This window comes from Limulus polyphemus, unplaced genomic scaffold (genome assembly GCF_000517525.1).
Source record: "Limulus polyphemus unplaced genomic scaffold, Limulus_polyphemus-2.1.2 Scaffold454, whole genome shotgun sequence".
NCBI lineage: Eukaryota > Metazoa > Arthropoda > Merostomata > Xiphosura > Limulidae > Limulus > Limulus polyphemus.
Window position 1 is genome coordinate 149,624 of NW_013666064.1, and position 15,745 is coordinate 165,368.

Consider the following 15,745-nt stretch of genomic DNA (forward strand, 5'->3'; position numbering starts at 1 on the left):
TCGGTCTTGTTTAACAAAATCTGCCTACAAGAAAATCTGTCACCGAAGTACACCAATATATATATATAGTTTATGTTTTATGAATAAAATAACTGTTTTAGAAATTAGGAGTGCGCCCTCTATGAATAAAAATTTAAATTTCATTTATTAACTTCGTCATGATAAAAATACGTAAATATCTCATGACGAAAGCAGGTGTTTTTTATTCAGATTTTTTTTGTTTTAGTTTTATATTTTGAAAGCACATTGGTTACTAAAGCTTGTACATGCTGCTTAATTATAAATCGAATACAGGAAAAGAGTTACTTACTTATATAATATAATTCTACATTATCTAAAGTTTGTAATAATTGTTTGCTGAAACAAAACAGCAGAAATCTGAATCAGTGTAAAATAGCTGCCATAACTTCTATATTATTCAGTGTTGCGTAGGATTTTTTTCACTTTTTTATTGCATTCTACAAAAGAAACTTCTAGCCAACAAAACTGTAATCAGTAGCCTTCGTAGTAATTTAGTGTGATCAACTCTGTTGTGTCACTTTGTTCGTTTGCTTAGAAGTTAAGCACAGCGCCACACAATGTGATCTGCCCACTACGAGTATCCAAACCCGGTTTCTAGTGTTGTAAGTCCGCAGACATACCGCTGTGCCACTGGGGGGATCTTAGAACGAAAGCACAAAATTTATAAAAGGTTCAACGGGCACACCCTATCCACTGTTAGAATGGGTAAATCTGAAATATTCTTCTATCAAAATGTCATTTTCCTCTAAAAACGTATAATTTCTGGAAAAACCGATTTCTTTTATACGTCGTGTAAGTTGAATGGTTCACCCTCAATAAATTATTATAACTGTGTTTACGGAATTATATTTTACGGAAAATAACAACTGGCATTAGAAATCGAAAAAGTTGCCCCGTACCTTGCAATTCGTATTGTACTTTGTTACATTCACGAAGAAGGGAAATTCCACCAGCAGTTTTTATTAAATTCTAAGAACTTATGAGTGAAAGCAACGAAGATTATGTAGTAATAAGTCAACCACACTATATCTCCCATATCCAATACGGCCTTTTAACACGCTTTCCTTTAGATATCGCACTTTTCTTTCCTCTTTCCAAGTGTATTTATGTTTCTTCGCCAATCAACCGGTGCTAAATCACCGAAATATACTTACGCTGATAGAAGCACACTTTATACAAAGGTAGACCAGAGCAGCAAAAACAATATTCCTCAGCTGAAAAAATAATACTACCAATACTGCATACATTTGGGATAAAAATTTGAAACTGGAATATAATCACGAGTTTCGAAATTTTTCCTCTAATTGGGACTGGTCCGGCCAAACGGGTATGTTTGGTAGCTTTACTTTGAATACAAGATCCTTTTTCACAATAACTATTCAATTGAATAGAATTGTTTAAACATTTGTTTAACAACAAGTAAAAGCTTGGAATGGTCTATTCTTTCATTGGGGTGTGTCTGTGAGCCAAACTAGTTTCTTCAAATACCTATAGAATTATACGTTTCTTTTTTGTAAGTGTAAAACACTTAAATACACCATTTCGAATAACTATTCAACCTTTTAAGTCTGTATTTTTTATATATGTTTAGGCTTTTACCATGCTTTTATGACCTATGGATCTTTCTATGTAATTCTTTTTAAACTTTAAATAGTGTTGTTTCATTAAATATATACATGGATGTCTTATTCAGTTGTAATTTTTTTTAAGTTTCTCCCGCAAAGAAACAGCTCAACAAGTAATTATTGAATAAAATGATTTTTTATTGGGATAGCAAATGTAATATAAAGCATGATTACTGTTAATCAAGTAAAACTTGGGTCAACACTTTTAACAATGAGTTATTACAAGAGATGAAATATTTTAAACTATATTTCATGATGACATTTTTTTACAATAACAATTCTGTTGGTGCTATTTTATATATTAAAAATCTTTTAATTCAGAGACACATGTCACACATCTAATTACAATCTCTTTTCATTTAATCTGTACTTCCTATAGCTATAAATAAAAACTGGATAATGCACTTTTTATTTATAAACTAAAACTGTATAGATGGGTGTATATATATATTGGAATAATCCCTAATGAAAAAAGCTACTTGTAATTAAAGATTTCTGCCTTTCTGAAACTCTTTTAACAAAAACATTTACGCATTTAACCATTTTTTTTTCTCCAATTTTATACGTTTTTTTAATGCATCATGATTACAATGACTAGCAAAGTAATTCAAAATTTATACTATCCCAATCACACTTTATATACCTTTTTAGATTTTAAACTTGCCCAGGAGAGTAATGTTTTAGCCAAAACGTTTTCTCAATATAGGATTTATATATTTTTTTAAACAATTACATAAAAATGAACTTTTTATAGAACTTTCCCAGTGCCACTTTCAATATCGAAAAATGTATTGCAGTTATATATTTTTGGGGAACAATCCTAAACAATGATTCTTTAAAAAAAGGTGGGTGAAAGAAAACTATGGTACTATTTTCAGTTTATCATAACAACTATCTGCAAATAAATCTTTCTTTTGTATTCAAGTCTGTTTTTTCACACCATTTAGGAAAACATTAAGACTTATCAATATCTGGTGAATAAAAATACAATCATATAAGGCAGCAACCTTAAAAACAATATTTTGTGTCAAGTATATTGTGATTTTGTAAAAGAAAACATTTATGTATAATACAACACTGTACAGAACTGATAAGGCAAACAATCAGAAATTGAAAGGTTTCTTTTTTTTTTCATGAAAACATGAGTTCTAAAAATACAACCATCAAACACAATTATTACAATCTTTCTGAAAGGTTGCACAAAAGGATCAATACAATGAATCATGGATAACACAATGCAATTAGGTTGATTTTTGTTGGCGGTGACAAATTTCTATATATCTGCAAAGAATATTCTGCATAGGCCATGAATATTAATTACTTAAAACATAGAACAAAATATGGTGTTGGAAATGTGCTCCTTAAGCTTTAAAATTGAGCTACGAGTTCAAGAATTCATTCAGCCTATTTAACTATCAAAACTTTTCTATTATATACTTTTTTATATAACAGAAACTTTCCTATAAAGTTAAACACCAGAAAAAAAAAAAATTATAATTTACCTAATTCAAGTTGCTAATTTCATATCATCAATACAATACGCTTATACGAATTACAATGGTCTCTCTAATAAAGATATTGTACCACAGAACAATAAAGCCCTACAATATTTACTCTGAATAATATACACATACTTGAAAAACTTAAGCAAACAATTTTTGTGTTCCAGTGCTCTGGTACACCCCCCTCTCCCCTCCCAAGAAGTGGGTAAACATTTTGCCTACACCCACATTTTAATATCTAGATATTGTGTAAATAAATATTTTACAGTTTTATTAATGATAAAGAAGACAGGGACCAAAATACAGGTAATTATAAATGACAGATAAGTTATTTTCCAGTTGTTTTTTGAAAATAGCATCAGTGGAGAGCAATGGGTACAAGCAGTACTACAGATAGTATTTTAATAATTGCATATCAAAATTTGCTAATAAGGTAACATGAAAATAACTAGTAACGGTTGAATGCAATACCTTTCTTAACCATAAAATGGGAAAAAAATTAATGTTAACTGCTTAAGTTTAGTGATCACAAAGAAAATTTTTGTTTAGTATTTTGATAAAATACTAGCAGATGTTACTGTATTCAAAAAATTGGTACATAAATACAATAAAACATTTCATAAACTACAATACAACATTTCAACTTCCTAGAGTTCAATTCAATTAAAGCCAAATAGAAAGACCATTGGAAACATATGATTACCCAAAACCTAGCAACACATTTTCTTCTACATTTTGGTTTAACAAGTAAGGTATAAAATTATTTTTTAATGATATATATTAAATGCTGATATACTTTACTTCATGGTTTTTGGAAGGGATATAACTAATGTACAAAGTAAAAAATAACTTAGCACCGGGTATGTAGGCAAGCAAATAAATATATTACACCAATGTAACACAGTGGTGACCTAAAGAGTCTGCAGTGCAATAAATTCAACCTATTGTTTATAATTTTCAAATACCTGTTACCTGCAACACAAAATAACCAGTTAAAATACATTCTGCCCAATTAAAGATTTTGCAAGATAAGACCACATTTAATTGATGATAATGTTTCAAACACTGTAACCTTGCATGTGAAAAGCAACTTTAGTCACAAGAATACAAGATTATATATACATATATATATTTCATATATCATTAAAAAAAAAACTTTGTAGTGAATGAGGTAAAGCAAACATACTCAATTATGTTCTATTCACAAAAGTAGCTATTCTTTATTATAACACAACCTCATTCAGTTCTTGAACTTTGGAAAAACATAGTTTTCCTTTCTAGTGTAATGAAGTGCATACTAGTTAACATAAGGCACTTAACTGAGATGAGCTGCACTACATGGAGTCTACTACAATACTGCAACAGCAGGAACAAAAAGATCTAAAAATGCTATTGGCCACATTTGCTTAATACACTATTCAAAAACAAAAAGAAACCACAGTACAGTAGAAAGTCATTAGAGGTGAATAATTCAGGAATTTTCATTTTTGATGGTTTTTCGACTTTAATTGTGTTATAGTTTCTTATTGGTTTGAAATATATTACTAATTAGCACTGGTTTTATAAGGCATTTTAAATGTGTTGCTCTAAAAACATCTAACAATCCTTTACTAGACAGTCATCTCTTTTAGTGAAGATAAAATATTTTCACTTTCTATACTGGAAGAAAAAAAAACTTGACCATCTGTAAAGATGTTTTTTTTAAGTTTCAATTAACTTGCCATTGTACTGTTATAGTGAATTTGAAAGCTTTCATAATTTTAATTTCGAATTAGTCAACTTTTTCAAAGACTACATATAACATTAATAACATTTCTACCAGTGTTAGTAACATTTTCTCTTAAATGTAATTAATGAAAGCTATATTTAAATAAGTTAAAAGTTTTAATAGAAAAACTGCCCAAATTCCAATATATAATTCTTGCTGTTAAATCAACAACAAAAAACACAACTAAATAATACACATTTCTAAAATACATAATTAACTGATAAACTGTAATTACAAAATATGTATTACTAAATACCCTGCAAATTTATTCATTTTAAGAAAAAAAACAACTCTGAGTCTTCAGAAGACAAAGAATGATAATATGGAAAATTTAACTACCCAGCAATTCCCAGAATTTACACATGTGAAACATATGTCCAAATTGCTAAAAACACCAATAATGTGAATTAATTTATTTTGGAGAAAATAAGACCTATCCAACTTGTACAGCCTCATAAAATGGTTCAAACGTCACTTCATTTACCATCAGGTGCAACATTCATCACTACTACATTAAACATACATTATAATCGGAGATAGAACTGGACAACTTGTGTCAAAATGTCTGTTGACTACAAAGTGGTTTTGTTGATTTGGATATGGTTTTTAATATAGATGTAAAATTAGACTGTTTCCACCTCAATCACACTCTTCCAGCATTTATACAAAAAATCATGATTGTAGAAAAATTACTTTGAAGTTAGAACTGATTTTAAAAGATGCATATTGTTAAGACAACAACAAATTTAATTATCTTGTGAATTAAACAAAATAGTTTTCATAAAATAAGTAAGTAAGAACTTCAACATTTAAAAATGCCTTTACTCCTCAGTTAAAACTAATGAATATTAAATGACTTGCAGTTGTGGCTTGAATTATATTGTACAGACAAGTATAAATTTGAAGTTTTGAATAAATGAACACAAAACTGCCATCGAAAAATTAAAAACTAGTGATTCGGCCATGGTGGAACATGTGACGAACTCTTCGCATAACATTGAATGGGATAAGGTTCAAATACTTAGTTAAGCTAAAAATGAATTAAGCATAAGAGAATCTCTAGAAATTGTCAAACATAAAATGATTTTGAATAGAGATTTAGGCCCAGTTGCCACAGAAGTGAATTTTTGGAAATCTATTCTGTAGAGGGCACTGTACAAATGGAAATTAAACAAGTACACTTGGTTATATGAAAATGAAATTTCCTAAGTTTCTTCGGGTCTCCTGAAGGTGGTGGAATTTTTTCCACTGAAACATGTAGAGTTTTAATCAGATATTTCACTTTTAACTTTATACAACAGATTATTGTGCATTTTTAAACACTGAAATTCTCACTCACTCACTTTATAAAATCTGTGCACAAGAATGGTCATAAAATACATAGAAGAACAGATTTTATGGCTAGCTAACTTCAAGTTGCAAAGAATGTAACATCTTCTATTATGAAAGTAAAGAAGAAATTTGTATGTCTACCTAGCTTTTAAACTGCAAAGAATGTGACATTCTCTTTTATCAAAGTAAAGAACAGATTTGTACATCTACACTGCAAACAATGTGACACTTTCTATTATGAAACTATATTATACATTGAATATGTTAACTTAAAAATTAACAATATCAATGTGTTTTAGTTTTGGCCACCAATTACAGCAAATCTTACTATTCAATCATCCCTGTACCTTACAAATTTGAAACTACAATTATTTTCATTATTTCATACATTTTGAATAAAACTAAATTTAGTAGTGAACATTAAAACAATTCAACTCACTAAACAGATCACAGTGTTAGCGTTAAATTACCCTGTTGTTTGATACTTCTGTTACAAATATATAAAATTATATTGAACTTTTCTACCATAATCTAGCTAAAAACTTTTTTAATCAATTAAATCTTAATTCTAAAGCATTTTTCTCTTTTGTTTTTTAATTTCGGGAATATTCTTACTTAAAACTATAATTTTGAAACTCACTTTTATATACAGTGATAAACTTAAGTTTTTGTAACAAAGTCTTTACTATTTTAAAAAACCTCCTAAGTACTAAGTTATGTTAGTTTTATGCATTTGACGTATGAAATGAAAATGTTACTTTTATGTGTAATGATACTGAACCTATGCTTTAAAGCTAATAACTGATGCATGTACATACAGACTGGTTATGTTCTATCAGTAATGATATTGTCTTATATATACATCTATATATTCATACTTGATACTTAAAAAATACTAATAATCAAAACCACAGATAAAACCAAATTAGTGAAACTAGATTATTCATGTTTTATGTTTATGGTAAAACACAATTACCAATCATGGTTATGCCAAATTATTAGTATAGATATATGTATCAAACCTCTAATCAAAATATTTTTTCTATGAGAGTTGAAACTAACTCTTAATTAGAAGCAGTAATTAATGTAAGGTGTAAGAAGTTTCTTAAAAAAAATAGTGCTGTTAACAATTAACCTTTCAGTTCTGATAAATTACTAAGTGTAGTTTAAGAAAAGAGGGTTTTCAAATTACAAATTCTTCCTGACAAGTAATGTAATTCAAAATCATAAACCCCATAGCTTTTTAATGGGCTACATGTTCCCACTGCTGGGATTAAGAGAATAAGGGCACACTTTTCAAGCTCTTCTATTTACAGGATGGTTTTAGTGACCTTATTTGAACCATATAAGTGCATTGATCACAGCTACAACACGGCAGGTATATTTAATACATTTTCAATCTGATTTATAATGTATTCTGATTTGTAGGATGAAAAAAGTAGAAAACTTTAGATTTTATCATCCTATTTTACAAACATCTCATACGTTTTATCACTGACTGGCATGAGCCTAGTTTTACATACAGCCTTACAAGAGCGTACCTAATGTTTCAATATTTGATTGTTAAAAACTGTAATCAATGTATTATCAAAATGAGAAACATTCAAAATGACAAAGTGTATCACTGAACTCATATTTACTACTTTGATTACTAAACTGAGTCTCATCACCATTTTGACATATAACCAACTTAATACAATAAAGCAAAGTTACTTGATTAATGAATGCTAGGCTTAGTTAATCACAGCTTTTTGCATGACATACACAAATTGGACAAGCCCCAAGAGTGAAAAGATTGCCATTTTTGCTTTGAATTAAGAATGCTGATAAAAAATCATTCAGTGTTGATGATTATCCTAAACTTGACTAATATAATGTATGAGAACCAGTTTACCCATAAATATGTAAAAACTGAAAGACCCGATGAAAAAATACAGAGCTTTAATGCCATGAAAACTTCAACAAAATACTATGTATTGTATGATTGATACTGCTCATTTTGTTAATGAACAGATTAGGAAAGAGCTTCAGTGTTTTGTTACATTCTGTGGCATGAGGCTAAATATTATTTAATATAGAAAAAATTAACGTTATATCTGCTAAAGATATTGATGTGGGCTCATAATCTGGGTGATACACTCACTTAAGTATATAAATACATAAAGTGAGGTTTTTCCTTTACATCAACCTTTAATATTAAGAAAACAAAATACTTTGAAATACTAAGTGTATACTGTATGACAGATAATAAAATATTGATACTGCTTTTGTTGTTAATAAACAAATCAGAAAAAAAAAATCTTAAGACCTAATATGTAAGTTTAACCTAGGCATTTTGTGGACTAATAAGTGTGCATATTGTTTTTGGTGAACTATTTCTGTTTGTCTATACCCACACATAGTAAGGATTTTTATTAAAAATGTATATATGCACAGAACAAAGATAAGCTTAGTGTTTCTTTAGTTTGTGGAAAAATAACAAAATTAAGCCATCACTGGTAACTTTGAACATCATAAACTACTTGAATAATAATATATATATATATATATATACACCAGTGGTTTCCAAACTGTGTTGTGGCAAGTTGGTAGAGGTGATTTAAGAGTTTCGACAAAATAATAATAGTAAAGAACATTTAAAAAAAAAAAAACTCGGAAAAACAACAACAAATATCGCATGTGTCAGCAGGGATGTTGCACAAATAAAAACAACTGGGTTAGGGTGTCGTCAATGAAAAACATTTGGAAAACACTGATATACACTATATTAGCTCAATTTAAAAAAGTATAAATTTCCAAGTGAAAAGTAGTTGGTAAGTGGGTTGTAAGCTGTTGATAGTTCTTATACTTATTTGACATCTGAAAAGCTTATACTTTCTGGTTTTGTTTAAGATTTTCCATCAAAATAAACTTGGAATACTAAATAATAATATTCCAATGGTATATATATGTATATACTTAATAAGTTTGCATTTTGTGGTTTTCTTACAGGTGGAAACTTTACATTATATTTCTACTGAAGAATCATATATGTTATTATTCAGTTTATTACCTAAGTGTTCCAATTTGTATAAAAGATACTTTGCAAAGTTATAGTGAAACCTCCTACATACAGGGTATGTACTGGTTTGGCCACATGTTCAGTTTCTACATCAAATAAACTAAACTGAATGTTTGATTAACACTTTTAAGCATCTACTTCCCTTAATACTATGTTCAATAGACTAAAATACCTGAATGTGATATAAAAAAATACACAGAATGCTACAACTGTGTTAGATTAACAACAGCAGAAAAAACAACAAGATGATTTCAGCCAAATACAATTACATTTTTTTTTTAACTTTAAATACTTCTCATTCAGCAAAGAGCTAAATAGTTTCTCCTATATTTTTAAATCAAGTTTCAGCTTTTCAGGGCAAGAATTTCTTATTATTTTAAACCACCAGAATTTTTTATTTTAATATAGTTGGAAGTAAATACTGTTTAAAATGCACACTGGGAAATCTGCAAAGATCAGTCATACTTGTCTAACAAATAAATAATGAGAAAAAGCATAAAATAACTTGATGAAAAAATATTCCTTTTAAAAAACTGAAAACAATTTTGAAAAATATCTTAGTCCCCCACTGAAGTGCATCAATGAATTTTTACTAACTTCCAGTGTTTCAATAATATTGTAATAAATGCAATAAATATCCTTGTACCTCTCATAATTTGTGATTTTCAACATTGGAGTTCAGTCTACCAATTTGTAATACAAAATATTTGAATTCTTGAAACATAAAGGGTTTTTACAAACTAATTACAGAAGCAAGAATAAAAGGTACTAACTGTAAAGAACAGTAATAGTAAAATTTAAAAAAAAAGCTTTTTGACAATTTCTGATAATGCTCCTTTTGAACAGTTGAGAGACTCCATGATTCCTAACATATCACTGAAGTTAAGGTATTACATACATGAAACAAATCTGGTGATTTTGCATCACATTAGCAATTCACACTACAGTGTAGCATGTTATATTACACGTAAATAAACAGGTTTAATGGTTAAATATTTAACATGCATGGAATGGCAGATGAGAAAGATAAAAAAAATCAACAAAAGAAGTACAGTCTGTAAGGAAATAAACACTGTAATAACTTTTACATAAACTTTAAATGGTCTATAATATAAGCAAGACTTTAGTCTCCAATGAATAAAATATATAGAATCTGCATGATATATAACAAAGTACATGTATATGTATTACTACATACTAAATAATTCTTGCAACTTGCAACTGTTTGTCAAAACAATGCCATTCTGATTTTCAATTCAGAACAAGTGGATATTCCCTCTCTTAAAACTCATTTTAAAATTCACGGGTCTTTTCAGAACTTCATCCATTCAAAAACAAATTTGAAACATCTTACTTGAAATACTTTTCTTTTGCATACTGATTTATCATTCAATAACAATACTCTTATTAAAAAAATTCTCAAACAAATATAAAATTGTAAAAATCTCTTAAAACCTTGTCCAGATTTATTTCCATTTTTAACCATCACCTTTTGTAATTAACCATTAGGTTTGTACTTAAACCACTCTCTAAAAAACGATCTAACAGTTCCATTGTATGTGCAAAACTCAACATTGATTAGTGTTCCAAATATAGTTTCTAGTAAAGATGATTTTCAAAGTCTAAAAATCATTAAGTGTTTTCAATCATGAAATGGGATGTCACTTCAAAAGGTGCTTAAGAACAAAATTTAAGGGCATTCAGTATGCTTTACTCAGTCAAGTTTCATTGAGCAAACCTCTAAATGGGAATAACCCATCCACACTTCATGCATTATTAAACTACCAAAATGTGATAATTATGTATTCAAACTGTTAACATGTGTTTTGCTATGAGCATTTAAGTTACCTCTATTAGCAAATCCTTTTCCACATGTCTCACAAGTAAAGGGTTTTTCACCGGTATGAACACTCATGTGTCTTTTCACTGTAGACTTCTGTGAGAAGCACTTACCACATATTTCACAAGCAAATGGCTTTTCCCCTGTGTGGGTACGCATGTGTATTTTTGTACGTTCCTTATCAGCAAAGCGTTTTCCACATACCTCGCAAGGAAAAGGACGTTCACCAGTGTGAGAACGCATATGCCTTGTAAGTGAGGTTTTTTGAGAGAAATGATGACCACAAAGATTGCAGGTGAAAGGTTTTTCTCCAGAATGTGAGCGCATATGTAACTGATAAACATTTTTTGATGCTAGTTTTTTTCCACACAAGTTACACTGGAAGGGTTTTGCTGGATCACCAGAAAGAAGTGGTCCTGATACTAACTGACTTGATACACTGTGGGACTGGGCAGAATGCAAGCTACAAGGTTTACCAGCTTTGCAAAGTTGACAGCACTTTTTGTCTACAATTTCTACTTTTCTTCCAGAAATGGCTCCAATCAAAGAAGTAGATGCCATCCCAATAGCACTTGTTGAATTGGTTTTTGAAGTTGCAGTGGCAGTGCGACTATAGCACGCTGTAATCTGGTTAGAAGGCACAGTGGTGGCTTGTGTTATAGAAGGAGAGGAATGTTCTACTCGGGCACTGGTGCTAATCACTGCAAGTGGTATTGTTGGCAAACCAGACAGTTCATGAAGTTTAGAGGTATTTTGTAAAACTGGAGACTCAGGTGCTGAAAGGCTTTCTGAAGGAGAAGTTTCAGCATTACCAGATGGTTCTTCCTTCACAGAAACCTCTCCAAGGTGGAAGTTAACTTGTTCTGAATCAAATCCAGCAAGAGCTCGTTTTGATACAGAGGACAAACCTGAAACAACAGTAAATGGTGGCAAAGGTCCAGAACCAGTAGTACTTCCAGTAGGAGCTTCCTGTTTGAGAATAGAAATTAAACTTGGTAAGGTTGGAAAGCTCGAGTAATGTGGACTGCTAGCTGAAGTAATCGTTGGAGAAGAAGTTGCTTCTTGAGGTTCCTGTTTCACAGAAGTTCCAGAAAGTGAGGTAGGAAGGATCCCAGACAACAAAAATGGTGATACATATGGTAAATGTGAACTTGTTAGACCAGGCTGCATTCCATGAATCAGTGGAACACTAGTAGTGGTCGTGGAATTTGAAGAAGCTGTCTTAGTCAGTGTCAAAGGGCATGAAGAAGCAGTAGAAGAAACAAGGCTAGACAAGAGGTAAGAAGACTGTGACGCTAGACTAGAAAGTATAGATGGCAAAGCAGATGTGGATATACCATGCATTGGGGAGGCTATTGTTATACTGGGAGCATCAGATATATCATCAGTTTCATCATCTTCAGACTCACTCTTACCAAGTACTCCTGAAAAATCTCGCCCTTCAATCACAGACCCATATTTTGGAGAAGAAGCGGAGATACTGACATTTTCCTCTTGCGAAAGCAATGATGGAGGGCGATGTTCTTGAATTTCATCAGATGCTGAAATAGGGGTGGAATGACTTGGCCCAACTGCAGTGATAACACCAGTGGGAACACCTAATATTGGCCTACAGAATGCTAATCTGGTTGAGGAAGATGACATATTCATTTGGCCAACTTCTCTTCCAGCAGTCTGTGATGACATGCGAGAACTAACCATACTCAAAGTGGTGGTCCCCAAATCTAATGGTGTTAACAAAGGATTGGTTGAGGGAAGAACAATTGGATGACCATCATCATCAAACAGCAAAGGCCCTCGATGATCCATTCGTGGAAACCTGTTGACAGAAGATGGTACATGCAGACCATGATCTTTACTGCTTGTTATTAAAACATTTCCACTATGTATTTTAGAAAAATCAGGTAGTGACATGATGACTGGTGCTGAATGTGAAGGAACTCGAGATGTAGCTGCTGATTCTACAACATCTGCTTCAGAAAATGAAGTGGACAAAGACTGAAGTGAATCAACTGAGTCACCAAAATAGTGCCCTCCAGTGTCATTCTTGTTAGCCACCAGTGAAATAGGGTTCATAATAACATCTGCTTCAGATCTACTAACAGTTGAAAGACAGAGTGCTTCTGCATGATGAGGATCATGGGTATGTGACAGGTCAATACTGGAAGATTCAAGAGAAGGTGGCTTGTAACCTTTCTTCACTAAGGAAGCAAATCGTGGTTGTATTATTGTTGAGACAGGGGGTAATCTCTGCAATTTAGAACTACCAGAATATGTTGATGATGGTTCTTCAATGACTTCAGGTGCTTCCTGTGAGCCATGAGATTGAAAGTTGCTGAGGTTTGACGTATCTTGTGTAAGAAGTTGATTATGTCTACTTATTACTCTGTTGGAGGAAAGAATAATATGTGAATCGGAAAGCTGCAAAGAAGCAGTGTTACTTAGGTCTTTTTCATGTCTACTGTGTGATACAGTATTATTAGAAGATACTGTAAGTGACAGAGGGATTTTTCTCTCAACATCAGTATGATTTAACAATCTCTCCTTTGCTGGGGTATTATGAGAAACATGTGATAAGTCACTTGGCTCTACATCCTTCTGTAAAAAAAAAGCAGAATTTGGTGAGTTACAGGGCTTTTCTATGCCATATCCACTGATGTCACTAACTTGAGGTTCTACTATAGAAGAGCTACATCTATAGGAAGATAGTACAGTTCTTCTTTCCACAGATATTTTTGGGCTAGGCTTATCTGCTATAAAACTAGTTTCAGAACTTATCAGATGAACTTTGGCCGAAGATGTCTGTTCATGTTCATGATGTGAGTCTAAGATCATATCACCTTGTTCACTCGAAGTGCTCTGTGACAAATCCTGGTTGGCATCAGATACATCATCACATGAGCTTTGTGGGGTAAATAAAGGAGCTGATGTTGCCAAGGCTCCATCATTCACAATGAAAACACTTTTACCAGAATTGGTGGTCACTACAGGAGAATGGGCATCATCCATCATCATTGCATTTACATTTCATTTATTATTATCAACCCAAGTGTTGGAAAAGTTGTACTATGTTCTAGAAGTCCATTTCCTTCCTAAAAAATTACAATAAAAGTACAAACTTTTAACTAAAACTGATGTCAAATATACAAATAAAATAATGATGTTTGTAATAAATCACAAATAAGTAATACTATCATAATGCAGAAATTTCATATTTTATAATACATGCACTCTGCAACTTTTACACAATGGTTTGACTAATGTAACAGCAATTTTTTCCATAAACAGTCTTTATTAAACATATTCATTTAAACATTTCATTGCTCAATGTACACAATTTTTTAAAACTTTTTTGAATGATAAATTTTCACAATAAAAATATTCTGATAGAATTAATTTAAAGAAATTATTTGTATTTTTAAAAGTTTGAAAAAATTACTGATAATAGTTGTTGTAACATGTGGATTGTAATATGAAACAAATATGTGTTGTTCATATTAAATAAAATGATGCCAGGTCAAACTGAGAAGTGTAGTTTTGAGCTAAAGGGATAAAAACAAATCCCAAAAACCTTCACATGCATACCTGAGAATTGTACAAGCAAAAACTGTTCTCAGTTACCAGGTTTTTATGCAAATGTAACATAGAAACTGTTCTTCTGGACTTTTTATTATTAACAATGATGTTTAAAGAAATTCTAACTATTATTCCTAATATTTTATAGCACAGCTGCGAACTGTAATATTCAGGTAAACTGATATTCAAGAGATAAGTTTAAAAGTATCTGCAAAATGCAGATTCAAGAAATGTACTGCGGAGAATAATTTTGAGCCCAGATAGTGTGCTATATATTTTACCTACTGGCCAGCTTACAATTTTCTGCAGTCTCTTACTGGCTATTCGGGTGAAAGGGTTTTCTAATCATATCCATACAGGACAAAGACAAAAGGAATTCTGATTTACTGCTGAAATTCAGACAAAACATTAAAATGCAGCCTCTAATAATTCAATATTGTATGCTTCACCAACTACTGCAAATAACATTTATATGGGATGAAAACTTCTAGTTCATACCAATTTGTATACAAGCCTCTGTGCCATCCCTTGATGTAGCTGTAAAAGAAAGTGGGAAAGAAACTGTAGGGTCCTTGAAATCTGGGATGAAAATGCATTGAAGTCTGAATGATTTCACCCACAACCTTAAACACGAATGTGGCTGCATCCAAAAGTAAAACATTTGGAACATATGAAAAATGCAGATAAAGTTGGAAATACATATTTTTTTAGTATCATATTTACATTTCATAAGAGTTAACCTCAACTGCTGAAAGACAGTTGTCATAATTGCATCACAACAGGTATTAGTCAGAAGTATAGAGATTAACTACTTATTGAAAATGTACTTAAGATTTCTTCAGTCAATTTTGTACACAGGTGCAAAAAATAAGATACTGTAGGCAGCTAAAAGAGTACATGCATACTTCCAGGTTTAGTAAACCAACTAGACTGTTGCAATAAATTTTAAAATACACTAACAGTATACAGTTTATGCTTCTTATCTATACCACCTTTAATTTTAGAAAAGAAAACCTTTAA

The 15,745-nt window shown here is 31.1% G+C and overlaps 1 protein-coding gene across 1 annotated transcript in view; it reads right to left on the minus strand.

The window, feature by feature from the left end:
* Positions 1-11,107: 11,107 nt before the first annotated feature.
* Positions 11,108-15,745, minus strand: part of LOC106458379 (serine-rich adhesin for platelets-like) — a 16,252-nt gene continuing 11,614 nt past the window's right edge. The window contains exon 2 of the mRNA XM_022384566.1: positions 11,108-14,241. Within this exon, the coding sequence (XP_022240274.1) occupies positions 11,108-14,164 (3,057 nt within the window). The 5' untranslated portion in view covers positions 14,165-14,241. The remainder of the gene's footprint in view (positions 14,242-15,745) is intronic.